Source organism: Cibotium barometz, chromosome 30 (genome assembly GCF_041138505.1).
Source record: "Cibotium barometz isolate CiBa-2024 chromosome 30, ASM4113850v1, whole genome shotgun sequence".
NCBI lineage: Eukaryota > Viridiplantae > Streptophyta > Polypodiopsida > Cyatheales > Cibotiaceae > Cibotium > Cibotium barometz.
This window is the reverse complement of record NC_141075.1, coordinates 23,540,712-23,568,523: the sequence shown is the minus strand read 5'-3', so window position 1 is coordinate 23,568,523 and position 27,812 is coordinate 23,540,712. Positions and strand designations below refer to the sequence as shown.

The window sequence follows — 27,812 nt, the reverse complement described above, 5'->3', positions numbered from 1 at the left end:
CATTGCTCTACAGGGGGCATTTGTAACTATTTATATAGTAGTGATATGTGGACATAGTTTAACAATGGGCCGGGGTACTTTTCCCTCCTTAGGAGGTTTCTTTCCCCCCGAGTGTGTGTACACACTCTTATGAGTATGTGTAAGTGACCTTATCATGTGACTTCACTTGTACCTTCACTTGTACTTCACTCATTCTCATCAATCTACTTTGAGTGTTGTGCTTTTCTCTATCTCTCCTTGCTTGCTGCATGTGTGTGTTGTTGCTACCTTTATCTCTCCTTGCTTGGTGCATGTGTGTGTGTGTTGTTGCTACCTTTATCTCCACTCCAACAATAATATAGCTACATGACTTCTTTAGACATTTGTTGGCACACACGCACGCGCGAGAGAGAGAGAGAGAGAGAGAGAGAGAGAGAGAGAGATTATATTATTAATGACTTTGTAGTGTACATACTTAATTAAGGCTAGTAATAATAGAGGCCAAACTATTTTTAAGTTTGGCCAACCTAGTGTTAAAACTAGTCACTTGTATATAAGTAATTTTTGATAAGAAGCAAAACACAATCATTCCCTTGTAATAGTTTGGCCAACCTAGTGTTAAAACTAGTCACTTGTATATAAGTAATTTTTGATAAGAAGCAAAACACAATCATTCCCTTGTAATAGTTTTTTGGTGAGCTCTCTTTCTTCCCTCTTCTTGCTTGCTTGCATGCTATTGAATCTTGCTTACTTGATGGATGCATGCTAGATAGGTTTGATTGTAGGTTTTCATCTTGCGTTAGCTTCTTCTTCTTTTCCAACATTTTGTGAGAGATAACCGCCACAAAGATGGATCTCTTATTGCCTCCATCAAGGCTTAGAGAGCTCTCATGTCACCCCTTTGGCAAGGAGCATTCCAGTGTGACAATAGAGAGAGGATGTGATGATGAGCTAGTGCGCACCCATTATGGAGAGTTGTAAGACCTTGACGACATATGCTTCAACAAGGCTAAGGTAAGAGACTAACTTAGGGCTTTGCTTTGTTTTTCCATCCATTCCAAGCTATTAGGATCACCCAATATTACCCAGTGCTTATTAGGAGGTCACACTCTGAAAAACATACAATTTTGGAGCATTAGATATGTTTGTTTATTGATTTAACCTCGATTTGAAGTTGATGTTACAATAGGGAATTCTATTTTCATCTATTGATAGGACAATCCAAGAAGAAGGGCCTTAGATTTCATTGCTTTAATCCAAAGATTAGCTTAGCAATTGTGATTAGGAGTGAAATCCACTCTAAAAACATGAGTATTAAGCTCCAATTAGGTTGAATTAGCATGAAATTATAAATTTTTATTCATGCATTTCATAATTTGTTCATGCATTATTGGAATTTGTATTAGAAGAATGATAACTCATAAAAATTAATTAAAAACATTTAATTAGTTACATCATAATCATTAATTAGAATTATGATCATTAATCACACACCCGTAAGAAATTCATACAAGCTACCAAAAACAAGACCAAACCATAGCTCTCGAGTAGGGGACGTGAGTTCACAGTCCCGCGTAAAAAGATGAGAGCTTGGACATATGAGCTATAAGCTATGAGTTTGGACACGTGAACTCAGATGTGAGCCTGGAGACATGAGTCTTGGGGTAAGTATACCTATTATAGTACAAACCAAGACTCATACAACTCTATTTTCATATAGTCTGTACTAGCTACAAAATCTAAGAAAATTTCTTGTCCTTCGTAATTATTGAGAAAGTAAAGTATAATTAAAACCCAATAAGTGCACACACCAATCCTGTTACATGCCAAGTTCCTAGATTTTCGTACCCCAGGTAGGCCTATTCCATACAAGGAAGGGATGTGAGTTGAGTTCATACAAAAAGGGCATGAGCTTATATGTGAACCTAGATATGTAAACCTAGACATACGAGCCTAGAGATGTGATTCTAGAGGTGTGATCCTAATAGATGTACGAACATGGATACCTTAGCCTATAGACGTGAATCTAGAGGTGTGAACCTAAACATGTCAGCTAGCAACAACAGAAGGAGAAAAAACATCAACAAAAAAAAGAACTTGTCTCAGACCTGTATTAGAGACATTAAGGACCTTTGATGCAAACTTGATATATAGTAATTAATGGAAACGACAATACAGTCAATTGCAACACATCAAACCACACTTTTGTAAACCCACCAAGCCTCTGATCCTAGCACTCATCAATAGAGTGTTCCCCCTAGTTAAGCAGGCTAGACTCCTTCGAAAAGTGAGGAGCTTTGGGAGCAAATGAGCCAATGAAACATAGATGTGAGTGGGGGAACATTAAAAACCTTGAAAATAGAAGCTGTCACCATAGGCCTCCAAGCTCCAGATTCATCAACTGGCTCAAAGGAAGAAGGATTTTAACTGGCCTAGTTTTGGGCACAAAACTCAAGTGAAGAAGCAAGAGCAGGACCTAGAACCTCAAGGATCGCTCCCATAGGAAGCAATCAAACCATGTCAAATGCCATAATGTTTCAAACATTTAGTGTCGATCTCAAGCTGACCATGACTAGCAAACTACCACAAATAACCACATTTATGAAAAATGGTACATGTCTTGTGCTGTAGCACTAAGGATGAATGTTCCACAATACACGCAACAATAAGCACACATAAAGCAAGCAGGAGTCCTCCCCATAGGAGCCTATTATAGAAGTGCCTTTATATTAGCCAAGTTCCAGTTCTTATCCATTTTAATGAGGAATACGGAACCCGAGAAAGGGTAAAGAGCCAATGTCTGGGACTACCTCAACACAAAGGAATCCACAAAGACATTTATAGAATGTGTCATCAACCGTAGCAAGCATGTAGACTCAAGGCCAAAATGGTGAAGGACAAGTGCCATTGGAATCACACAGCCCAACCCCATAGGGCGAGAGATCCCACACCTAGAAACAAAGGGTTTCACAACCACCTCCTTACATTCCACCTCACAGGAATATACAGAAGATGGCATTCAAAATGGGAAGGGAGTTGCAACCAACCTCGGGTACTACCACCCTAATCGATTGTTTGGGGGCTCTTTATATAGGTATGTTAATCCAATTCTAGGATTAACAAGAGCTACCGCCATTATCTTACATCAAGGAGTCACGGTAGATACACCAAAGGGTCATACATTCAAGATATGCAGTAATAGTGTCCAAAGATACAGCTTGGACGGGCGCTCGTAATGGTGTGAGAATATTTATGGCGATTCCCGTTTCAAGAGCGTGTGGTAGCAAGCAAGGATGAAGTCCTAAGTGATGTACTTTATAGATATATTATGATTGAGAGTAGTCATTTTATGATTGCATTAGGCCTCTTATGAGCATAAAGTGCCTGGAAATTATAGGATTAACAAGAGCTACTGCCATTATCTTACATCAACAAGGAGTCACGGTAGCTACACCAAAGGGTCATACATTCAAGATATGCAACAATAGTGTCCAAAGCTACAACTTGGACGGGCACCCGTAATGGTGTGGTAGAATATTTATGGTGATTCCCACTTCAAGAATGTGTGGTAGCAAGCAAGGATGAAGTCCTAAGTGATGTACTTCATGGATATATTATGAGAGTAGTCATTGTAATTGCATTAGGCGTCTTATGAGCCTAAAGTGCTCGGTCGGCCATAGTTTTAAGTGAGTGTGAACACTTATGGCCATGTATATAAGTGAATATCTCTCCTAAAACAATATACTCTCCCATTGTGCAATTGATTCTTGCTCTTGCTAATCCTCTTGCTAATCTCTCTCCCTAATGCACGTTAGTGAGTTTGTGTGAGTGAAGTGAGATGAGAGAAGGGACGAGTACCCGTAGTGCAACGCGGCGATGTGATAACGCTCGCGGAGGTGCGGTGGAATTGCTGTTTTCGTGATTTTTTTAATTGTTATTTTTTTAGAGTCTAGTGGTGGGAAATACGAATTTCCCTAAAATATTTGTGCAACATTTGGTATGCCCTTGGAGTTATTGACAGATCATGGACCTGGTTTTAGGGGTCAGAGGGTTGTCCCCTCACCCCCTTACTGTACCTCATTGTAGCTGAGGCTATGAGCAGGTTTCTTCGGGCTGCCCTTGGTGTTGTGGGTCTCAAGCTGCCTTTATGCACGGAGGAAGAGTTTTTGGACTCTGAGTTAGCAAATGATACGGCATTGTTCCTTGAGGCTCCACATGTTCCAAAAATCTCACTTCAGTGGAGCAGGAGAAATACCTAGCCATGCTTAAGAAGTTCCCATATCTATTTATTACTTAGTATATTGAAATCAAAGGAGTTCAAGGATTCCAACACCATATAGATCTCAAGGAACAAGCCAAGCCAGCAATTAAGGAGGTTGAGAGTCACTCAATATGAGGTTCTGTTGAAGGAAGTGAACAAATTGTTAGTTGTTGGATTCATCTATCCTATAGAAACTACAACCAACTCATCAAACATTACCCTTAATCATGAGCCAAAGTGTGGATAACCCTATGACAAATCTGGAAAAGTTGTGAGAATAGTAGACAACGAACTATGCAAAGCTGTGAGAATAATAGACACCAATGAAATATTTGGAACTATCTAGATAAGCCTTATACATGCAAGCTGCTATCTGAGATCTTTGATTCTTATGAGAAACTTATCCATTAAGTCTCTCTCATTCATATACTTGGAATCTATCTGCTTACACAAGTAGGCCATTCGTGCCTCATTGTTACGCACCTGGTAAAGTGCATCAAGCATATCCCAAGCCTACTTTGGTAGTTATACATGAGAAAATATGAGAAATAACGCTCCTTTCACGGAAAGTGCCACCAATGCATTATTGGAGATACAAACCTCACATGGCTTGTGGGGGTTGTAAGGCGAAATAAGGGAGGCCGAGTAAATCCCACATGTAAAGGCAGGGTGTATATAGTCCAAAGGGACCCCTACCATCTTCAACTCCCCCAAGCATGTCTTTTATTGGCAAGGTGGGGACTTGCCTTAGCATAGCCTGTGAGAGCCCATGTGGATTCGTGTGCCTCCGAGGGTGCTAGCAGCTCTAGAAAGCATGCTCGACATACATGTTGGCCAACTGTCTATGTTATTCATGGTGTGGTATCATGACACACCATGGGTGGCATGACATCTCTTGGTTTGCTGCGACTCTAGAAAGCATGCTCGGCACACATGTTGGTTACCCATGTATGTTATTCGTGGTGTGGTATTATGACACATCATGGGGAGCATGGCAGCTCTTAAATTCCAAAATGGTACTAGAGCCCCAGTTCATAGTCCTGGGCCAATTCCATCCTTACTAGATTGGAGGGAGTTGTTGGAGGTGCAAATCTTGCATGGATAGTGGGGATGACAAGATGGGAAAAGGGAGGCCAAGTAATCCCACATGTAAAAGTAGCATGAAAGATGAAAGGGTGTATATAGTCCAAAGGGACCCCTCTTATCTTCAACTCCCCTACGCCTATCTTTTGTGAAAGACTGGAAGGTTGGTCAGGCAATGTGGGGACTTGTCTTAGCATGCCGCCAGAGCCTCTACAAGCCCATGCAGATATGTGTGCCTTTAGGGGTGCTAGTAGCTCTAGAAAGCACGCTAGGCACATATGTTGTCGAGTTGTTCATGTCATGCATGGTGTGGTATATGACACATCATGGGCAGTGTGGCAACTCTTGGTTTCCAAGATGCATGTACATGTGCATCCCTACCATCCCACCTGGCTTGCTCCGTTGTGGAAAGTGTGGAGGCAAATGCCACAATTACATCTGAAATACCAAAGTACCTGTACTATTTTGCGCTAATGAGATAGGGTGTGCCTCAAAGCCGATAACAACATTCCAAAGCCCTTTGGTAACCAATACATGATGCATCATATAGGACCACAACAAGTAGTTGGTCCATTAAGCTTATTTTTAGAGAGAAGCATCCCAAATACATCACTGTCTACCATTTCAACTTGTAAATAATGAATCTCCGACACAAATTACAAATGTCCCAACTACTGGTGAGTGTCCATTGAATACAATCGAGATGGCCTGCCACATCATTGATGATGAAGAAGCTATCAAGATTATGAAAAGTGACAGTGTAGAGTGTAGAAATGTTACTAACAGGAATGTAGAAATCGATGATAATGATGATGATGCTATTGAACCTACTGAGGATGAGCTCGAAGATGTGGCAAAATTTTCCAAGGATGCATTTAGCCAAGTGGATATGTATCTAAACCATGCAAAAATACAAGATAACACACAAACATCAGTAAACTTCTATACACATTTAAACGAAACTACATTTTTCATTTGAGACTTTTCGTAAAATTATTGAAAATTTCTTCCACACTTGCACATGCATCTCTTGCATTTTTGGATCCCACCATCCATGTAAATAATTATTTTGATTTCTTTTGTGACCAGGACATGGATGAACGGGTTTGAGAAGGTTCTATTGTACAGAGAATAAGCGACTAATGTCTCTCACATGTTGTTTCCCTAGCACTTTATTTGGAAATCAATACTGTAAGAAGCTCTACTACACACATTGTGGGAATTAAGGCTTCCATATACTAGGGGCCTAGTGCCCACAAACATTGTATGGAAACCACCTTACCTAATGAGGGTCACATACACTTTATAAAGTTTAATTTTAATCCTTTTGTATGCTCATAGGCTAAGGCATATTTGTAACATACTTTGAATTTAAAACCTTGGAAAAGACCTACTTACATACTTCCACTACTAGCTTTATTAATAATAGACACACTACTCTATGTAACAACCACCTCTACACTATAAGTTGTAACAACCACCTGTACACTACAACTACTCATTTTCATGAAGAAAATCATTAATTAGTAGTTTGGCATAACCTCCCACAATAAACACCTTACCCCTCTAATTACCAATGCCAATCTGATGGTGGGCCACTACTCTTCTTAACTTTTAAATGGTGTATTCTCTTACGTATAAATAGGAAGAAGCGTAAGAGTGTAGTCACAACTAGGTTTGATTATCTAATTGCCCTAACTATTATATTACACAAACATGGCTACAAGACTAGGTTTTTTGTTTAATGCTTTGGACATGGGTAACAACTCCCTTTAAAGCCTATATTGACAACTAACAACTCCTTTTAAAGACTATACTAACAACTCCCTTTAAAGCCTTTACTTTGCTACATTGAATATATGCCTTTAAGAAGAGTTGCTCAAAGGCATTTTCTATCAATTTACACTCTTTATTAATGTTTTCATTACCTATTACTAGCTATGTCCTCAATTTCCTTAAAATTTTCAACTAAAAACTCACCATGACTGATAAGTTAGAGAGAGAGAGAGAGAGAGAGAGAGAGAGAGAGAGAGAGAGATTCTAGGAGCATTTAATTAATCATTTCTTCAATTGACTTTAAGTTTTTATAGGTGATGTCAAGAAAATCATCAACATCATATTTAGTGCAAGAGCTAGAAGAGCTCATACTTGTCTTCAAAGGAATATACAAGGAATAAAGGTATCAAGGAAAGACTACACATAAAAGGATAGCCACTAAGGGGAAGCTCAAGTCCTTTTATTTCCCACACATAATACATGTATCAAGGAAAGACTACACATAATAGGATAGCTACTAAGGGAAAGCTCACGTCCTTTAATTTCCCACATAAGGGAGGATCTCACATAATGAACATAGAATTCACACATTGAAGAGAGGATAAGGAAACAATTACACTCATGTTTGTTGCCATTTGATGTCGTGTTAACCTCTCATTGAAGACATGACAAGGAAACTAGTTACACTCATGTTTCTTGCCATGTTGTGTTAAACGCTCATTGAAGAAAGGACAAGGAAACTAATTACACTCATGTTTCTTGCCATTTGATGTCGTGTTAAACTCTCATTGAAACAAACTTTTTGCAATGGTTAGATACTTGGTTACTTGTTTGGTTAAGTGCTAAAACAATAACAATATTCAAATTTGGTTACTTTATTGATCAACCACTTAAACAATAGTAGTATTCGAAGTTTCCATTGTTGAATACTTCCACAAATTGGAAAATTAAAGGATAAACCATAATTCAGTTTGCTTTCAAAATTACCAAATCACATCAAACAATTAATAAATATGTATAAGAAGTAAACTTTTTGCAATGGTAAGATACTTGGTTACTTGTTTGGTTAAGTACTCACAATGTTCAAATTCGGTTACTATTGTGATCAACCACTCAAAACAATAATAGTACTCAAAGTTTTCATTGTCAAATACATCCACAAATTAGAATATACTTTTAAAGTTGAATAATAAACCATAAAGAAGTATACTTTCAAAATTACCAAATTGGAATATACTTTTAAAATTGAAGAATAAACTATAAAGAAGTATACTTTCAAAATTACCAAATCGTTCTCATTTTTTTTTCTCAATCCTCAAAGGATTAGTAATATGTATCACATTGTTCTTTTATATAGATAATCCAAAGTATGGGAAGATAATACATCCCAAATATTATTTTATTGGGTTCCACTTTGTCTCAGGGTATGATCCTCAAGAGTGCAAATACAACCTCTTTTCTTGAGAGCATAGATTGGGGCATAAACATGTTTTCATTTTGGTGCAACCTCATCACTTGTAAGTATAAAAGTGTTATGCGATCCTTAAGATTAAGACACTTGCAAGAGGTATGTACCACACATGGTTTTCGCTTGCCAAAAAAAGTATCCTCCTGCATCTATGTGACGCCTTGGGGGGTTCACTGTATGTAAACCTTTTGTATCATGTGCATTAAAGGCCTACTGAATTTTTCATGAATAAAACACACCCTTTTTCTATTCAACTTGTGAATACCCCCTTTAAATGGTACCCTTCTATATGAAAAAAATGTGTTAAAAAGAAGGATTTTAAAATTAATTTCTGTTGAACCCATGTGCTATGCTTACATATTTATGAGTGACCCTCCTGAGTGTGACGCTTGAAATCAGGACACTTGCAAAAGGGCTTTTGAAGTATGCACACCATATATGGTTTGCCCTATAGCACATGCCCTTTGGTTTGTAATGAGAAGACCCTATGTAGTCCCAATTGCATGTTTGGCTACATGCTATCTAACACACTTGCATTGACATGTGTTGCTTTTGGTGGTGTCTTGTGCACAAAGCCACCTCTTGTAAACTACCATGCTTCATCCCAGGTTCATTTAGCGCCTTTTGCAATTGACAAACAAATGGAAAGCTAGACTAAGCCACCTCTTGTAAACTACCTTACTTTATCCGAGGTTTAATTGGCGCCTTTCAACTCGTGACATAAAGTCATCCAAGTAGCAACTGACAATCCCTAGTGTGTATCATTTACAGTTGAGACTAAGACCATATGTGATTGTTTTTGAACCTCCAACTTTTGTTCTTGATTTATGAAAGCATCTCTATTGTAACATACTTTAGAGTATGTTGTGAAAAAAGAGCACGATGCCTCATGCATGGGACTTCAACACCTTACCACATAGGCTGTGTCTCTATTGGCCGTTGACGGTGGCATGAAAAAGCACACACACACACGAGCACAAAGATACCCCGCAAAAAAAAAGAGCAGGACGCCCGCTCGAGAAGAAACGTACCAGCACAAAGTAGAAAGATCAAGCAATGGTGGCATTGCTATGGGTTTGAGATGCAAACAGTAATGCCATTGACCGGTGGCTCAATTGGTGGGGAGAAAGATTGCTATGGCCTTCAATACGTGGATCAATTGGTGGGGAGAAAGATTGCTAATACCTTCAATATGATGAGTGGCTCAAATTGAGAATGACCATGCAGTATAACATTTTGGGCGGACAAGTGTGGAGCCAGGATGTTCATGGGATCCATTGTAGTCTCAGCCACAAGCATATGTCGTCGACCGTTCATCAGATGGGGCTATGTAGAAGACGGGCCCGCCAAAGAGACGAAGTGCTGGGTGCCTATTTCTCCTGTTTTCTAGAGGAAGGGAGGAGAGAACAGATAGCAGCTACCCAGCTGAGCTGCCTTTGCAGGCTATGGCGGTCGCAGCCACCGCAGTTTCTTGGGGGCTCTCGCGACCTTTGGACACTTCCGCCGCCACCACCACCTCCTCCTCCTGCTGCGCCTGCTCCGCTTCTTCGTCCTCTTCTTGTAGCGACCCTTCCATCGCCCTCGCCCTCTGCAGCAATGCTAGGCCCGCCTCCCGCAGCAGCAGCAGCCTCCTCCTCCTCTTGTCTCGCGGTGGTGCATCCGGCCTTGTCTCTTGGACCGTCTCGAAGCCCCGGCACCCCCGACGAAGAAGAAGCTCCCCTCGAGCTGCTGCTGCTGTTGCTACCAAACAAATCCCCCCCAGCACCACTGCAGGTTGGGCCTTCCTCTGCCCCAAAACTGATTAGAAGGTTAAGATTTAATTTAAGATTAACATGACGATTGAGGTTAGGATTAAGGGGTTTCATCAAGGTTTGAGAATACGCGCTATAACAAGGTATCAGTGGTCCTCGAGCTCTGTCCATTTTCATTCGGAATGCTGACGAAACCAAAGACAAAATCTAGATTCTGAGGCGGGAATGGAGTTTTGGGCAGGCAGGAGGAGGCCTGAGCATAATGGAGGAGGAACTAGTCATTCTGGCAGCGGCTGATGTGCCCCCGTCTGTCTGGAGGAGGAAGCACTCATTTTGGCAGTTGCTGATATGTCACCATCTGCCCAGCGTTCCGCCACTGAAGATTACCTTATTAGACATCCAGAATTCACCCTCTGTTTACTAGATACCTTGACACAAATTCAGGCTTCAAGGCATAAAAGGTCTAAGTCGAAGATTTACCAAGCCCATTTTGAAAACAGACCCGCAGTAAATATTTTTGTCCCAGAACAGGTGCCCACAACATGGCCAACCCAACTTCTTGCCAGTTCCATGGCCTTTCAATTCCCTGTGAGCCAACCGGCAAAACGTTTTGTTGCCACTCTGTGTGAGGCCCTTCATCACTGATCCTTGGAAGTGGCATCGACTCTTAGGGTCTTGCTTGAAGGCACCCTATTTGAACTGCAGCCACTGCATGGCCTTTTCATACCGTTGGAGCTTCAATTCTCTTTGTATCTATTCTTGAAGGAGTTATTCTTTTGATCCTGAACAACCACATCTACGAAATCAATAAAATATCATTTGGATTACATCCCAATCTGCTCTGCATGTGACAGCTCTGGTTATGGGATGTTTCGATCCTATTCTTAATTTGAGGGATCATGCCATGTTCAAGAGAAGCAACATAGAGACATTCTAGTCATTGCCTTGCTCAAGCTCTCTACGTGGTCATTTTGAGGACTGGCCATCAGCATGATGAGGAAACTTTATGCTGAGTTTTAGGGTAGTCGGGGGCCTTAAAGTGGCACTTAGTGAATTTCAAACCTTGCATTGAGACTATTCTATGGAGGCGGAGTAGTATGTCTTGGATGATTAAGCATTTAAAACTGAATAAGATCAACACTTGAGAGTTGCAGAGAGCTCGTAGCTTGTTAAATTGACTGGTGTACAAGTTGATACAAACTTAGCTAATGATTGTGTGCTCCATTAACCAATAATGTCCCCTATGCAAAATCTAGTGTATATCTCTTTCGGGAACGTGGTATGGTCCTGTCGATCATCCTTTATGTGGATGACCCATAGTCACATGGGACGCGAAATGGGGATGGGGAACGGGGACGGAAAAGATTGAGAATGGCCATTCTCTGTGACTGTAGAGTGACATGGGACGAGAATGGGAACGAGAAGATGCTGCCATCCCCAACATTCCCGAGTCTAAAAATGCCCATTCCTTGTGACTATGGGATGACCTCATTTTCACCGGCGGTCATATGGAGCACATTGTAGTGACAAAGGCTGCCTTGTCAAAGGAGTTTGAGATGACCGATTTAGGCTTACTCCACTTCTTCTTGGGATTGGAGATTTGGCAGATCCAGAGGGGGTTCTTTCTCTCAGCACAGCGGTATGTTCATGAGTTTCTTGAGGCCTTTGGGATGGAGAATTGCAAGCCTATCACGTCACCGATGGACCCGAACACGGAGCTTACAGTGAATGATCCTTGTGAGCCGGTTGATGTCTCTCTCTATCGAAAGCTGATTGGTTCATTGATCTGGTTGTTGAACACCTGATGGACTTGAGCTTTCCTGTGGGGCTGTTGAGCTCATTCATGCAGACACTGTTGAATTCTCATTGGGACGCAGGATTGCGGATCTTGTGGTATCTGCAGGGTACGAAGGATCTTGGACTCTTCTACACCACTAGAAGGAACGAGTTCGACTCCAAGGTTGGAGTGACTCAGATTGGGGAGGAGATTGAGACACGAGGAGATCTTCATCAGGCTACAGTTTTACCCTCGGCTCAGGAGCTGTTTCATGGAGCGGCAAGAGGCAGCCAACTATTGCCTTGTCGTCAACAGAGGTAGAGTACCGGGCTGCTTGTGGTGTTGCTTGCGAGGTTGTGTGGCTGCGGAGGTTGCTTGGCAAGATTGGGTTTCCACAGAAGGAGCCCATGGTCATCCAGTGCGATAACTAGAGCTGTATCGCTATTGCTCGGAAGCCGGTCTTCCATGCCCGGACCAAGCACATAGAGATACAATATCACTTTGTTCGTTAGAAGATCTTGGCTGGTGACATCTTGCTTCTTTATTGTATGTCGGAGGACAATGCGACGGACCTCTTCACGAAGTCTCTACCTTAGGCTATGCTCCGGCGGCACTCCAGCTCACTGGGGTTTGGTTCCACATCTAGGAGCTGAGAGGGGGTGTTAGCAGTCATCTCCTGTCTGGACACTATGTCAGGGCCTCTATTGTGGGTGTGCCTGCCCGTTTTTGGTGTCTTCCCATTTTTCCTCACTCTCCGTATTTTTTTCCATTTTTTCTGGAGCTATGTGGGGGCTGTCGGCTGCCCCCAGGTGTCTTGCCGATTGAGTGGTGCCCGACTATACCTAACTGTTGGCCGACTACTGATTTGCTGGCCGATTGAGTTTTTCTACAGGTCGTGGCCACCAGGGCAGCAGTTGGCTGATTCTGGGCTGGCCGACCAAATGGCCCCTCTTCATTGTATATTTTTGGGATTTATTGGTGTATATAGTAGAGTCACACTAGCTTCTCTCTCTCTTTCATTTGTGTATTGCTCTCTACAGCAGTTGTCTTCATTTCCGCTGTGCATTCTGACATAATGGAGTTGAGAGTTATATAGTCTTGTGGGTTGACTACCATGAGTATATAACATGCACGTTCCTAAAAGGTGAATTTGGGCATGTTCCTGGATTCATCTAGGTATATAAAGAAACATCATGTGATGAAGACCTCCCAAAGAAGTCAAGGCTTTGCCATGGCCAATGAGGATACATCTTGAAAAAGGATTAGATCAACCCTCAATGTTTGGCTGGTCCAAGAGGACAAATGAGCTCATGTTTTAAGGATTTTGTGGAAGGTACCTCTCTTCGAAACAACCAAGAACTGAAGCTGGGGCCAATGGTGCAAGGAACACATGAATGCAATGCTTGACATGAATTGCCATCATGGTAGCTAAGCTATGAAACGCGCTGTGGTTGCCCGTATGTTGCACCCTGTGGCGCAATGAAAACCAATACGACAACAAGGAGATTGCAAAGGGATGGCAGAGTATATCAATTGGTGGACAAGAGGTGATGTTAATCTTTTGAGACAGCTAGAGGATGAGCTCTTAATTTTTCGCAACGGTAGCCATGCTTTTGGTTGGAAGTGTATTTGCACGATAACCCAATAACTTTGTTCATACTTGGCTGCTTATTGGACAATATTACAATGAACTGGCACAATAGTCCTTACAAACACATGAATCCGGCCACGTACTCGACCTCTGAGTTGGCCAATGGGTAGAAGCATGTCCATGTCACACTTGGGAGAGTTTCACATGCATGCCCGTGCCATGGCTAATCTTCAGCATGAACAGCATAATCCCTTTTTAGGATAGCAACTAAGACAACATTTAGGACATCATCATCATCATCACCACCATCACCATCATCATCAGCATGATAAGCAGTATGAAGGGCATGGATGACCAGTCGGCAGCCGGCAAGGCTGTTCTACAGGAGTTGGCAGTGATGAGCAGGGCATCCAGATAGGTAGGCGGCAAGTGCCAGTATGAAGGCCAGCAGGTTGGGGCATCATATGTGTAATGTGTAGCATTTAATGCTATAAAAAAGGCATTTCTTGGTCTAGCAAACAGGTCGACAACTTTTGGACTGGCCGACTAGCAACCCTTCAACATATATAAGCATAATTCAGCATTTGCATCATTCAGCACATTCATCATTTGAAGTAGTAGCAGAAGCATGTAGAAGGGGTAGAGGTTGGCCTTGAATATGCAAAGTCATTCATTCACCTTTTTGTACCATATAAATACATGAAAACCCTGACACCAACTATGTCTCTCTTCTTCTCTCTCCTCTGTTTCAATCATGTTTAAATTAGCATTTTGTTCTTAATCAAGCTTAGGGCTTTGGAGATTGTTGGGTATGCCATGGTGCCACAGAGTACATGCGGTGGTGGATACATACAATAGGAAGATCACTCTGATTCATAGAGGGAAAGAACATGTTTTGGATGTAAAACTTAAAGGGGAATCTGTTTCTATTGTATCAGCTTCGGCAATTTCATCAGTAATGAAAAAGCACCTTTCTGCGTACTTGATTTATGTAAAGGATGCACAAGATGATGAGTCTAAGTCTAATTTGTCTATGTTAGATAAGGACAGGACTGATTTCTTATGTGGGTTCCAAGATTGTTTATCCGAGTCATTGCCAGGAGAACTTCCTCTCCGGAGAGGCCAGAAGATCATGCCATTGATCTAATTCCTGGTAGTACTCCACCAAATAGACCGCCGTACCGTGTTAGTGCAGCCCAACAAGAAGAAATTATGAGTCAGGTACAGGAGCTGTTGAATAAGGGGTTGAGACAGCCTAGCTCTTCACCCTTTTTTTCACCTGACTCTTGGTGCAAAAGAAGGATGGTTCTTGGCGCATGTGTATTGATTACAGAGCGCTGAACAAGAATACCATCAAGAATCGATTCCCCATACCGAGGATCGATGACATTTGGCCTCATAGAGTGTTTGTGGGCACATTCTTTGATGATATGATTGTGCATTCACAAATTGAGGAGGAGCATAGAAGGTATTTGGCCATTGTATTTGCAGAACTCCGGAACCATAGGCTGGTTATTAATGGCAAAAAGAGTGAGTTCTTCTTGCAAGAGATACACTTCTTGGGGGATATTGTGTCTAAGGATGGAGTCCGTATGGATCCATCGAAGGTGGAAGCAATTCTTAATGGGCCAGATTTGCGAACCGTGCATGATGTACGCAGCTTTCTAGGATTGTGTTCCTATTACAGGCGGTACATACGGTATTCTGCTGAAATTGCTTCGTCCCTTCATGCCTTAACAAAGAAGGCAACTCCGTTTAGATGGGCTGATCAGGAAATTACAGCCTTTAAAAAGCTAAAAGAAAAGCTTACTTCGGATCCAGTATTGGTATTACCGGACCTCCGAAAGACTTTTGTTGTCCAGTGTGATGCATGTGGAAAGAACATTGAGTTCTCATGCTGGAGGGACATGTGATAGCCTATGAGAGTCGAATATTGCAAGATGCCGAGAAGCATTTATAGGTTTATGAGAAAGAGATGTTGGCTGTAATCTATTTGCTTGGGGTTGATTTCACTGTGTAGACAGATCATCAGACGTTGCGTTATTTCCTCACGCAAACTAAGCTTTCAGAGAAGCATATGCGATGGGCAAACTTTTTGTGTATGTTTCACTTTCAGATTGTGCATGTGGAAGGCAAAAAGAATGTAGTGGCAGATGCTTTGTCATGCAAGCCACAGGTCTCAGCAGTTTCACTTGCTTATCATCATGAGCTTGATGAAATGAAAGAGCAGTATGCCCATGATGAGGACTTTGGCAAGGTGTATGATCAGATGTCTGAGGGTCAGCGGCATGAGCATTATACTCTCAGAGATGGGTTTTTATTAATGCATGGCAGACTGTGTGTTACCAGGCCATTGCGACTCAAGGTTATGATTGAAAGTCATGCTCCACCGTATGCAGGTCATAGAGGTATTGATGCCACGGTAAAAGCAGTGGAGACTTTCTTTTATTGGCCAACCTTGAGAAGAGATGTTGATGCCTTTGTTAGGCAATGCATCGTATGTCAGAACGTAAAGTTTGATCGTCAAAAGACACCAGGGTTATTACAGCCTTTACCTATTTCAGATAGACCTTGGGAGAGCATTGCCATGGATTTTATATTTGATCTTCCACGGACACAAACGGGCAATGATGGCATTTGGACTATCATATGCAGGTTCAGTAAGCAGGCTCATTTCATTCCCGTGCGTAAGATGATCAAAGTGGATCATATGGTGAAGTTGTTCATGGCGAACATCTTCAAGTATCATGGCTTGCCTACGTCTATCATTAGCGACCGTGATCCACGGATGACGAGTTTGTTCTGGAGAGGGTTGTTTGACAACATGGGTACAACTCTCAAGTTTTCATCATCATTTCATCCACAAACAGATGGTCAGTCAGAAGAGGCTAACTCTACAGTGTTGGATCTTCTTAAGTGTTATGTGTCAGAGCACAAACAACAATGGAAAAAGTATCTTCCTTTGGTGGAGTTTGCATATAACAACACTGTCCATACCTCGACGGGCAAGGCGCCTTTTGAGATTGTGGAAGGAGGGAAGAAGGTACCACCCATTTTGCATACAAAGGATAAGATCTTTGAGGCTGATCAGTATGTGGAGAGCATGGATGAAGCTTATCGGAGAGTTAAGTTGGCACTTTAGAAAACTCAGCAGAAGCAAAAGAAAGCCGCAGATCGTCACAGACGTGCTTTAGAGTTTGCATTGGGTGATTGGGTTCTTTTGTGATTTGAAAAGGCTAGACTCAAGAAGATGAAGGGTAAAGAGCGCTTATTCCCTAAGTTGAGCATGCGTTATTATGGGCCTTTTCAGGTATTGGAAAAGATTGGTGAGGTGGCCTATCGCTTGAAGCTACCAGATCAGTGGAGGATTCACAATGCTTTTCACGTGAGTCTCCTTAGACCTTTCCGTGGGGATGTGCCTGAGGATGTATCAGATGAGGCTCAGCCGGAAGTTGAGGAACTTGATGAGGTTCTTATTCCAGAGCAGATACTGGCACATAAGGAAAGGAAGGTACGAGGTAAAGTTTCCCGTCGCTATCTTGTGAAGTTCAAGAACTATTCACCGATGGATGCGAAGTAGGTGAAGGTGACTTAACAGATTCACCTCAGGTTTTGCAGCTTTATCTCGATGCCTTTGAGTTAGAGCCGACTCTTGTTGTGGCTCATTCAGGTTCAGCAGAGCATGGGTTTGGAGCATTGCCTGATGCTCAAGAGGGGGGTAGCACCTCCACTCCCTTGATACAGACAGGCTCAGATGACATCTAGAGGTCGCTTGGTGCAGTTTTTATCTCACCTGAAGGTATTGATGGCTGACAGTACATCTGTTTATGGGACTTCTATGATATATGTATACTAGGCACATTGGATGTTGTGGTTGTGTATGGTTCACAGTGGTATACAACTTGGACTACTACTACGCCATTGGTTTGCAAGGAATGATGATACATGTGCATGGCTTAGAGAGATTGGGACGTTGATCTTGCCATATTGTATATTTTACTTTGGGACAGAGGCTAAGAGCAGGTAGAGGTTGCGCTGCAGGTTCTGGCGGCGGCGGCTGTGCTGTAGGTACAGTCGTATGGACAGCAGGTACAGGCGGATGTACGACTGCTGACAGGTGGCTGGTTGCAGGTACAGAACTGTACCAGGTGGTACAGTCGGGTACAGCAGGTGAACAGGCTGATTCAGGCGTGTGCAGCACAGTCCGTACAGACCTGTACGGACAGATTCAGTCGTGTGCTGAAGACCCGTACGGATAGGTGCAGAGTGTCAAGGACTGTACTGTCCAGCGGGTACAGGTGGCAGCAGCTATACAGGTGTAGAGATTGTTCAGACAGTTGCAGGCAGTGCTGTATCAGAGCTTATTTGGAGTATCAGACAGGTGGTTGCAAGAAGGCAAGTACAAACTGGTTCGATTGGCCTCACGAGTGCAGAACCACGTGCTGATTTGGTAAGCTCTGAACTTGTCCATCTATCTTTCTTTCCATTGGCTTATGTCTGCTGCGTTATGCTATCTGGCCCCTTGTGAGAGGAGGGGTATGGCAGATTGAAAGGGTGGACACAGAGATTGGACAGTGAATGTATGTTTGTGCTAAGTTGTGGAACCATGTACATGAGATATGCCAGATGTGTGCTCAAGGCTGTCCTGCTGAATGGTCTTGGCTGATCAGAGGGAAGCACAGAGTGTTGCTTTTGTGGGACACAGATCTGTGTGTGAATCCTCTGTGCTAAGAGGTCTTGTGGGCTGCCAGATTGGACATACAGGTGTATTCTCCTGGTTGGTCTTGTTGTACTCAGCTTTACATCTTTTTGAAATTGAATAAAGAAATACCGCAAGGGGCGCCAAGCTTTGGGGCCAACAGGTGTCGTTCTCATTTGAGATTTGGGGCACTCTAGCTCCAATCAAATTTGTTTTTACATCTGGACTACAAGTGGAAGGGTGACTGCTAGTCTACCGCACTTTGGTTTCTACCAGAGGCCGGTTTCAAGCAGAGGGGGAAGCTTGACTCCAAGTCCCGCAAGCTTGTATTTGTGGGGTATAACTCTCTTTCCAAGGGATACAGGTTGTATGATCTAGACAGGAACGAGATTGTTGTCAGCCGGGATGTGGTCTTTGACGAGCATGTTCCAGTTTCCACTGTCGAGGAGCCGCCACTTCTTGGAGATCCAGAGGAGTCTGATGATGATTCCCAGACTATCATTCCATTTGATCCACCTCAGTCATCACAGGAGGTTGAGCCCGCGGCTGGAATAGAGCCCCCGCGATCACAGGAGGCTCCATGATCTGTTCGAGTACCTAGGTGGTTGTTGGTCACCCTTCGGGAGTCAGGTGTCACGGAGCTACCCTCCGAGTGGACCACAGAGGACGGCCCTCGAAGATCACATAGAGTCCGAGAGAAAAGCAACACAGGGAAGCTTCTTCAGGTGAACTATGCTTTGATGTCTCGTATCATGCGGGATAAAGAGCCCACTTTCGTAAAGGAAGCCCTTTCACAGGATACTTGGAGGAAAGCCATGCAGGTGGAACTTGATGCCATCGAGAAGAACAACACTTGGGAGTTGGTACCGAGGCCGTCGAAGCGGTCAGTCATTGGTGTCAAATGGGTCTTTAAGACCAAATACGCGTCTGATGGGTTGGTGGACAAACACAAAGCCAGACTTGTGGCTAAAGGTTATGCTCAGCGGCCAGGCATCGACTACGAGGATACCTTTGCACCGACAGTGCGGATGTCCACGATTCGGACCGTTCTTGCTCTTGCTTCTTCTCAGAGGTGGCCCGTGTATCAAATGGATGTAAAATCTGCGTTCCTTAATGGTGACCTGCAGGAGGAGTGTACGTTGAGCAGCCTCCAGGCTTTATTGTTCCAGGATCTGAAGGGATGGTTTACAGGTTACGTAAGGCCTTGTATGGTCTTAAGCAGGCTCCCAGGGCTTGGAATCAGAAGATTGATTCCTTCTTTATTCGGACTGGATTTCAGAGATCGGTTGCAGATCCGAACCTATATCTCTTTCGGGAATGCGGCATGGTCACGCTTATCATCCTTTATGTGGATGATCTCATTCTCACCGGCGGTCATGTGGAGCACATTAGAGTGACGAAGGCTGCCTTGTCAAAGGAGTTTGAGATGACCGACTTAGGCTTACTCCACTTCTTTTTGGGATTGGAGATCTGGCAGACCCAGAGGGGGTTTTTCGTCTCTCAGCAGAGCGGTATGTTCATGAGTTGCTTGAGGCCTTTGGGATGGAGAACTGCAAGCCTATTACTTCGCCGATGGACCTGAACACAAAGTTAACCGTTACTGATCCTTGTGAGCGAGTTGATGCCTCGCAGTACTGGAAGTTGATTGGTTCATTGATCTGGTTGCTGAACACCAGATTGGACTTGAGCTTCTCCGTGGGGCTGTTGAGCTCTTTTATGCAGACGCCATTGAAGTCTCATTGGGACGCAGGATTGCGGATCTTGCGGTATCTGCAGAGTGCAAAGGATCTGGGACTCTTTTACACAGGAGGGATCAGGCTCCAAGGTTGGAGTGACTCAGATTGGGGAGGAGATCCAGACACGAGGAGATCTACTTCATGATACAGTTTTACCCTTGGCTCAGGAGCAGTTTCTTAGAGCAGCAAGAGGCAGCCAACTATTGCCCTTTCTTCGACAGAGGCATAGTACCGGGCTGCTTGTGGTGCTGCTTGTGAGGTTGTATGGCTGCGGAGGCTTTCAGGCGAGATTGGGTTTCCACAGGGGGAGCCCACAGTCATCCAGTCCGATAACCAGAGTTGTATAGCTATTGCTCGGAACCCGGTTTTCCATGCCCGGACCAAGCATATAGAGATACAGTATCACTTTGTACGTGAGAAGATCTTGGCTGATGACATCTTGCTACTTTATTGTTCGACGGAGGACAATGCGGCGGACCTCTTCACAAAGTCTCTACCTCAGGCTACGCTCAGGCGGCACTCCAGCTCCCTTGGGTTGGTTTCACAGCCAGGAGCTGAGAGGGGGTGTTAGAAGTCATCTCCTGTCTATATTTATACACCAGGGCCTCTGTTGTGGGTGTGCCCGCCCTGTATAAGGTGTTTTATCATTTTTCCTCACTCCCCGTATTTTTCCCTATTTTTTCCCATTTTTTCCAGTGGTGGGGAGGGATGCCAGAGGTTGGCAGGAGCACTTGAGGGCTGGCCGACTGTCCCAACTGCAGTCCTGTGGCTGGCTGACTGCTCACAGATCATGCGTGGGCTACTGGACTGCTGACCGACTGGGTACATGCAATCGTGGACATTTTCTCTGCTGGCCGACTGCACATACAGTCGTGGAGGCCTTCAGTGCTGGCCGACTGCTCTCATAGGGGCATATAAATAGGCCCCTTGCCCCCACCACTTTCTTATTCAGTTTTCTGCGGGATCTTGTGTATAGAGAAGAGTTTACACACCTATCTCTCTGCGTTTCTTGTGCTGTCTATTTTCTGCAGTCTACTTGCTCTTGTGTACCCAAGTTTGGTTATCATTTCCGCTGCATATTCTGACATTTTCTACCATTTTTAAGGCATTCTATAGCATTTTATGCTACTGGACAACTGCTGGCCTGCTACAGCTAGCCGACCAGCTCATAGGAGGGGTATATAAGGGTGCACACCCTTCGTCTCACTTTTCATCTCATTCTTGCATATCTGCTAGAGGTCATTGGCTGTAGCAACAGTCTCTTATGCTTGTAAGCACCTACGAGCTTCCCTCATGCTCATTTTCAGCAATAATCAACAGTTTCCAGCTTTCTACAGCTTGTGCTTTGGGCCTACAACCTGTGATGCTCTTTCTTTCATGGCATTAGAGCCAAACGAGGATCTATAGGTAGGAAAGTGCTGCGTTTTCTCTCTAGGAGTTGCTGCGGTTTCTGCATTTTGGCCTCGCACCATTCTGCAGGCCATTTTTCCATTTGACGTCATGCTAGAAGAGGGTGTTCTTGCAACAAATTTTCTAGTGTTTTCCTTTTTTTTTTGGTTGGTTACTAAAAAATGCAATTACTTACTCAATTTGCAAGGCTGGATATATTCCTTTCTTATGAAGGTATACATAGAAGAGGGTGTAATCCTCAAGGATTCTGCTCTGTGGAACATGGAAAGGCGAAGTTCTTAGTTGATTAAGAGCAGACTGTGGATTGTAACCTTACATGCAGTTTATGTGTTGTCAATGGTCATTGCTATTTTTTCAGTGCCAAAAGGAGGAGTGGAGAATCTGGTGATCATAGGATCAGGTCCTGCGGGGTACACGGCAGCAATCTACGCAGCCCGTGCAAACCTCAAACCTGTTGTGTTTGAAGGCTATCAAGCTGGCGGTGTACCTGGCGGCCAACTGATGACCACAACTGAGGTGGAGAACTTTCCTGGATTTCCTGAAGGCATAGCAGGCCCTGACTTGATGGATAGGTTGGTTTCGCAACTGTGTCAAGTTTGATATGAAGCAAGCTCATATTTGTGCCAATTTTTTACGTATGTAACTTTGATTGACAGGATGCGGAAGCAGGCAGAGCGATGGGGGGCTGAGCTTCGCACGGAGGATGTGGAATTTGTTGATGTTATGAATAGACCATTTACCGTGAGAAGCAGTGATTGTGAGGTGAGGGTTAGGGTTAAGGGCTAGAAAATTAACTATGTAAAGGTGTACCTATTGAAAAGTCAAGTTTGTGCTACTGAGTACCCTTCTTTCCTATAGGAGAATTTGAGACGGGCATTGAAATGGCTTGGACCATTGCTTGGAAATTTCAGGTTAAGTGCCATAGCTTGATCATTGCGACCGGTGCTACCGCAAAGAGGCTGGGATTGCCACGGGAACATGAGTTTTGGAGCAGGGGAATCAGTGCATGTGCCATTTGTGATGGGGCCTCCCCCCTTTTCAAAGGGCAGGAGCTTGCTGTTGTTGGAGGCGGTGACACAGCAGCTGAAGAGGCCCTCTATCTGACCAAGTATGCTTGCCATGTGCATTTGTTAGTACGGAGGGACCAACTGCGTGCATCAAGAGCTATGCAAGATAGGTATCTAATTGAATTCGGCTAGGGTTTACAGTTAAGGATTTATTGAAATTTTTAGTCTAAAAAAATTAGCTCGTTTTTTGCAGGGTTCTGGATAATTCAAATGTGACTGTTCATTTCAACACACAGGTAGCAGATGTAGCCAGCAACGAGAAAGGTCAAATGACTGGTGTCATTGTAATGGATACCAAGTCCAATGAGGAAAGAACCTTGAATGTGAAGGGCCTTTTTTATGGAATAGGGCATAAACCCAACAGTCAGCTTCTGGAAGGGCAAGTTGATCTTGATCACGCTGGTTACGTTCTTGTGCGTAATGGGGGAGCTGAGACTTCTGTACCTGGTGTTTTTGCTGCTGGAGATCTTCAGGTATCATATAGTACTTCTGAGATTGAGGTTTCAATTTGCAGTCTGTTTGATAAAGGTGTAATGGTCTCTATTTTATTGCGGTGTGGCACTTTGCGCACTAGAGAGCCCTTAGGAGGGGAGACTCAAAGGCCACGATCTCAAGCATTGAAGGTTGGTATCTAAAGGAAAAGGGAATTAAAGAGCCAAATGGTCATGCCACATTTTTTACAGGAATTTGAATATGAAAAGGGTGGAAATAAGCTCGATCAATTTAAGGAGTGGTGGTACATGTGGGGGCCATGGGACACTTCAAAAGAATATTTGGTCTACTTGCGTTAGGCAAGTTCCAAAAATACATTGGACTCTTAGATCTACTGGCTCATCACCGTGATATGAATGGGGGTCACAGAGCCACTGTTCTGGTGATGGGACAAAAATGTGCTTAAAACCTTGGCCTGTTTTATTGAATGATGTTTCAAGGAGGATTGGAGGAGATCTTAAAGTCTTATAGGAATGAATTTAATCTCTGGAAGGCCAACAGATTGGCCCATAGAAGTAGAACGGCAATTTGGACACAGAGAGCTTGTAAGGAAGTGGGCAAAGAAGAAAAGTGTCCACTTTGAAAAGTGAAACACACACTGTTACGTACCTAGCACTAATTCTTGGGGCTAGGGGAGCCGTGGGATTAGGAAAGCAGGTGGCTAAGGTTCAGATTTAATAAATCCAAGGTTATTGGCTATTTATGACTAGACTGTTATTTATAGCAGCAATAAGCACTTTATAAGTGAGTCTTGTGTTATTATTGATTCATTGTGGTTTGGACCTGGATTAAAAGGCTTACTCCTGCCATTGACATTGGGGATCATGGGTAAGACTTGCGGAGGGTCCCTGTGGGTAGGCAATGGTGGTATGGGACACGAGGGCTGATTGGCATGGACTCATGGGAGTGGAACCTTAGCCTCTGGCTCGGGGGAGGTTTGTGGATGTGAACCTACGGTTGGGTGTTGAGCTTGCTTGTACCCCTTGTATTTGGTTTCTCTAATTTTGTTCATGCCTTTGTATTAGATGATCCTTGGGAGGAGTCCCTCACAGTTGGTATTTAGAGCTAATCTAATCGTAGAGGCCGGAAAAAGCAAGGTTTGCGTGTTGTTTGTGTTTTTCAAGGTCGCCTAAGCGAGATATCTCTCGGTCACCATATCTGTGTTTGAATCTGCAAGAAGTAGGTGATTTTTAAGGTTTTGCTGGCAGGATATGATTTTTGTGGAATTTGATCGTGTGGGTGAAATTGTCCCGAGAAATCCCTGTTTTTTTAATAGAAACCCTAGGTTCTCTCTGAATTGTTAGCGCTGCAGTTTGTGCCTATGTTTTTGCATGGAGTATGTGGTCGCTTTGCATCGACTGTAGTGCTGCAGCCAGGTGTGCATAGATGGGGTGATCATGTACAGGTCCCATGAGGGCAGCAGGCAGCTGTCTAGTGCTGGCTGTGCTGTGAACTGGGGCACCAACGTCGGACATACGTTGCAAAGGTATTATAGCCAGCAGAGGTGTTGTGAAGAAGGGTTGTATAGAGGAAGATCATCCTCAGCAGCGGGGGGAATACCTAGAGGTGTTATAGGAGGTGGTAGAAGGGGTTGAGAAAACATACTTCGAGGAGTAGATGGCACAACTCATGGCAGAATTCCGGGAAGAGATCCAATTTTTGCAGGATTAGGTGGTTGTACTTCAGCGAATAGTGATTGGTCATCAGTGAGCTCCTTCTTTTGCACCCGAGGCTTTTGCGGGTGAGAAAAAGGAGAGGACCGAGGAGGTGGTGGTTGACTGTTGGCTCAACCGTTGGAATATGCACTTTGAGTTCCACCCATTCCTGAAAGCCCGGAAGATTCAGATGGTTAGTGGTCTCTTGAAGGAGGGGAGTAGTTTTTTAGCGCACAGTTAAAAAAGGCCTAGTTTTTTGGGGAAAAGGCACCTAGGTGCTTTTTTTTTTTGGCCCATAAAAGGGGAGGACTTAGGTCCCTTGTACTCAACGTGTGACGAAATTGACTGAAGGCAGCCCATTGCGAGGATTCTTAGGCGGCTCTTTATCTCTCATGCGTGAGTCACCTTGTTTTGCATGGTTTTCTCTAGTTTCCCGTGTGAAACGTATGCTTTCTCCCTGGCTTTTCTCTAGTTTCCTGCATGAAACGTATGCTTTCTCCCCGGTTTTTTTGAATATCAAAATCGGTTATATAGGTATCTTGCAATAGCAAGCCTTTCTTTCTTTCTATTTCTCCCTTTGCCATGGTGACAGTCACCATTTTGGGCATCTCCACAATTCATGTGTGTGGATGGGCTTTGGATGCCGAAAAGATCAAGGATGTACAAGCTTTGGAAATGGGGGATTATCCAGTATAGAGGACCAAGGGTTCGTTGCATGGTCCAGGCACTCGAGACGGCTTCTTGGACACAAAAATGGGCTTTGGAAAGTGTCAAGTGGAAAGTATGTATGGCGAACTCTTGAGGATTTGGGAGAGATCGGGCAATGAAACAGGTTTCTACATGGTGCTTACATGTATTTCTCATGTGGTGGAACACAGAGAGATCATCTCCTAAATTTCAGGGAAAGTTGCTATTTTTGGCAATCTCCGATGGAATTTTGGTTCGCGTCATTACCTCCGGAATTCAGCAGAGATAGAGGATTGCCAAAGCGCATTGTGAAATTAGCTATTATCTGGGATAATTTTAGTGCTGAAGATTGTGGAATTTTTGGCCTTTGGATTTGGGACATGTGGTGGATAAGAGGATATAAGTGAGACAAGTATTCTCACACTTGTCAATTTAGCTCTACACATGGCATTGTAGCATTTTCTTGCTTATTTGAACTTGAGAGAGTCATCTCTTGGGCGAGTTTGAGCTTCAAGCAAGTTTTTGGAGGCTGAGAACTTTGATTTTCAGCATTTCTCTTCATATCTAAGCCCGCCATAGCCATATCCAACTTGGGGAAGATGATTTTCACTACTCTACATCTTGCACGCCTTGGATGGCTTTTTTTCAGCAAAACAATTCTAAAGCTGGCTGAAATTTCTGGTTTTATGCAATATACAGGCTGTTTTACAGGTTTTGGCGCTCATGGATTTGACATACAGGCTGTTATATTGGTTTATGGGCTCATGGATGAGCCACAGGGGCTGGCTTACAGGTTTATGAGCTCATGAATGAGCACATGGGCTGGTTTACAGGTTTTATGTGCTTGTGGAAGAGCCGTATTGGGTTGTTATACATGTTTGTGCGTCTATGGAAGGACATGTTGGATAGCCTTATTGGATGAAAGATTGGTTTATGTTTTTATATGGATAATCCGGCATCCCTCATGGGGAGAGTAAGGCCCTCAAAGCTTGTACATGTTATATTTCTCCTTGGATAATGAAATACTCCAAGGGGGGGTTAGCCCATTCTGGCCTCTATGCGGTGTTATATGTGCAACTTTTATTTTCAGCCTTGTGGATTGTTTAATGGCTGTAATTAAATGCTGAAATGTTTAAGTATGCTCATGGTCAAGCAATGCACATCCACTCCCGCGCTTCCCGGGTGAGTTACAGCGGCACGACTCCACTTTGTTGATGAGGTTTTCGACCATGAGGAAGATCATCCTCAAGGGTGCAACAGGAGGTGATAGAAGGGGTTGAGAAAGCTTACTTCAAGGAGCATATGTTACAACTCCGGGCAGAGTTTTTGGAAGGGATGTAGCTTTTGTGGGATTAGGTGGTTGTACTTTAGTGGGTGGTGATTAGTGCAGCGACTCTTGTGGGACCGGCAATAGTAGCTTCTTTCGCACCCGAGGCTTTTGTGGGTGAGAAAAAGAAGAGGGCCCAGGAGGTGGTTGACTCTTGGCTCAACCGCTAGAATGTACACCTATGAGTTCCACTCATTATCGGAAGCCCGAAGGATTGAGATTGTTAGGGGTCTCAAGCCTTGACATGGTGGAGAGAATGTTGGGCATTCGGAGCCTTGACATGGTGGAGAGAATGTTGGGCATTCGGAGCCTCGTATGCATGTGTATAACCTTATTCATGTGTATGTTTCGGAAGCTCGAAGAATTCAGAGGTTAGGGGTCTCAAGCCCTGACATGGTGGAGAGAATGTTGGGCATTCGGGGCCTCGTGTGCGTGTGTATAACCTTATTCATGTGTATGTGTGTGTGAATACCTTATATCTGGATAAGATAAGTGTGACATGTGTATAAGCTTATTTGTGTAACAGTGTATGTGGGTGTGAATACCTTATATCTAGATAAGATAAGTGTGACATGTGTCGTGTGTGTTTGAGTGTGATTTGTTTGGGTCAAAAGGTAAGGTTGTAAACCTACAAAAAGGCATGTACTTGGTGTAAGAACACATCAATTAAATCTTGAGCATTGAGTCGTGCAAATTTTGTTTTCTCTCTTCTCTCTCCCATGGCTCACCACTTTCCACAATGGTATCAGAGCTAGGGTCTCTTGCGCCGCCCAGCTCATTTGCCAATCGTCTCCTGCCTGGGGCCTGTCACATCTGCCGTCTTCTTCTCCTCGTCACCAACTGTTTCCATTGCTGTTGACCACGTCTTTCCTCCATCGTCGCTCATTTCCGCTGTCCACAGGGCGGAGCTCATGATAGCATGTGGGCTAGGCTGAGCTGAGTTGGCTGCTTAGTCGGCTGGGCGGGGGGGCAAGGACCCCGGCTGAGCCGCCCAGGTGCCAGGTGGCGCCACCCGCCAATAGGCCTTGGGTGGACCATGCCATATTTCGGGCC

At 43.7% G+C, this 27,812-nt stretch overlaps 1 protein-coding gene across 2 annotated transcripts in view; it reads left to right on the top strand.

The window, feature by feature from the left end:
* Positions 1-9,865: 9,865 nt before the first annotated feature.
* Positions 9,866-27,812, top strand: part of NTRC (NADPH-dependent thioredoxin reductase C) — a 75,409-nt gene continuing 57,462 nt past the window's right edge. For both annotated transcript variants that reach the window (XR_015269792.1, XM_086823994.1), the window contains exons 1-5: positions 9,866-10,340; positions 21,890-22,103; positions 22,188-22,293; positions 22,443-22,708; positions 22,792-23,071. Coding sequence is in view for 1 of the 2 variants with exons in the window: in XM_086823994.1 (XP_086680120.1) it covers positions 10,013-10,340; positions 21,890-22,103; positions 22,188-22,293; positions 22,443-22,708; positions 22,792-23,071 (1,194 nt within the window). In the remaining variant the exon portion in view is untranslated. The remainder of the gene's footprint in view (positions 10,341-21,889; positions 22,104-22,187; positions 22,294-22,442; positions 22,709-22,791; positions 23,072-27,812) is intronic.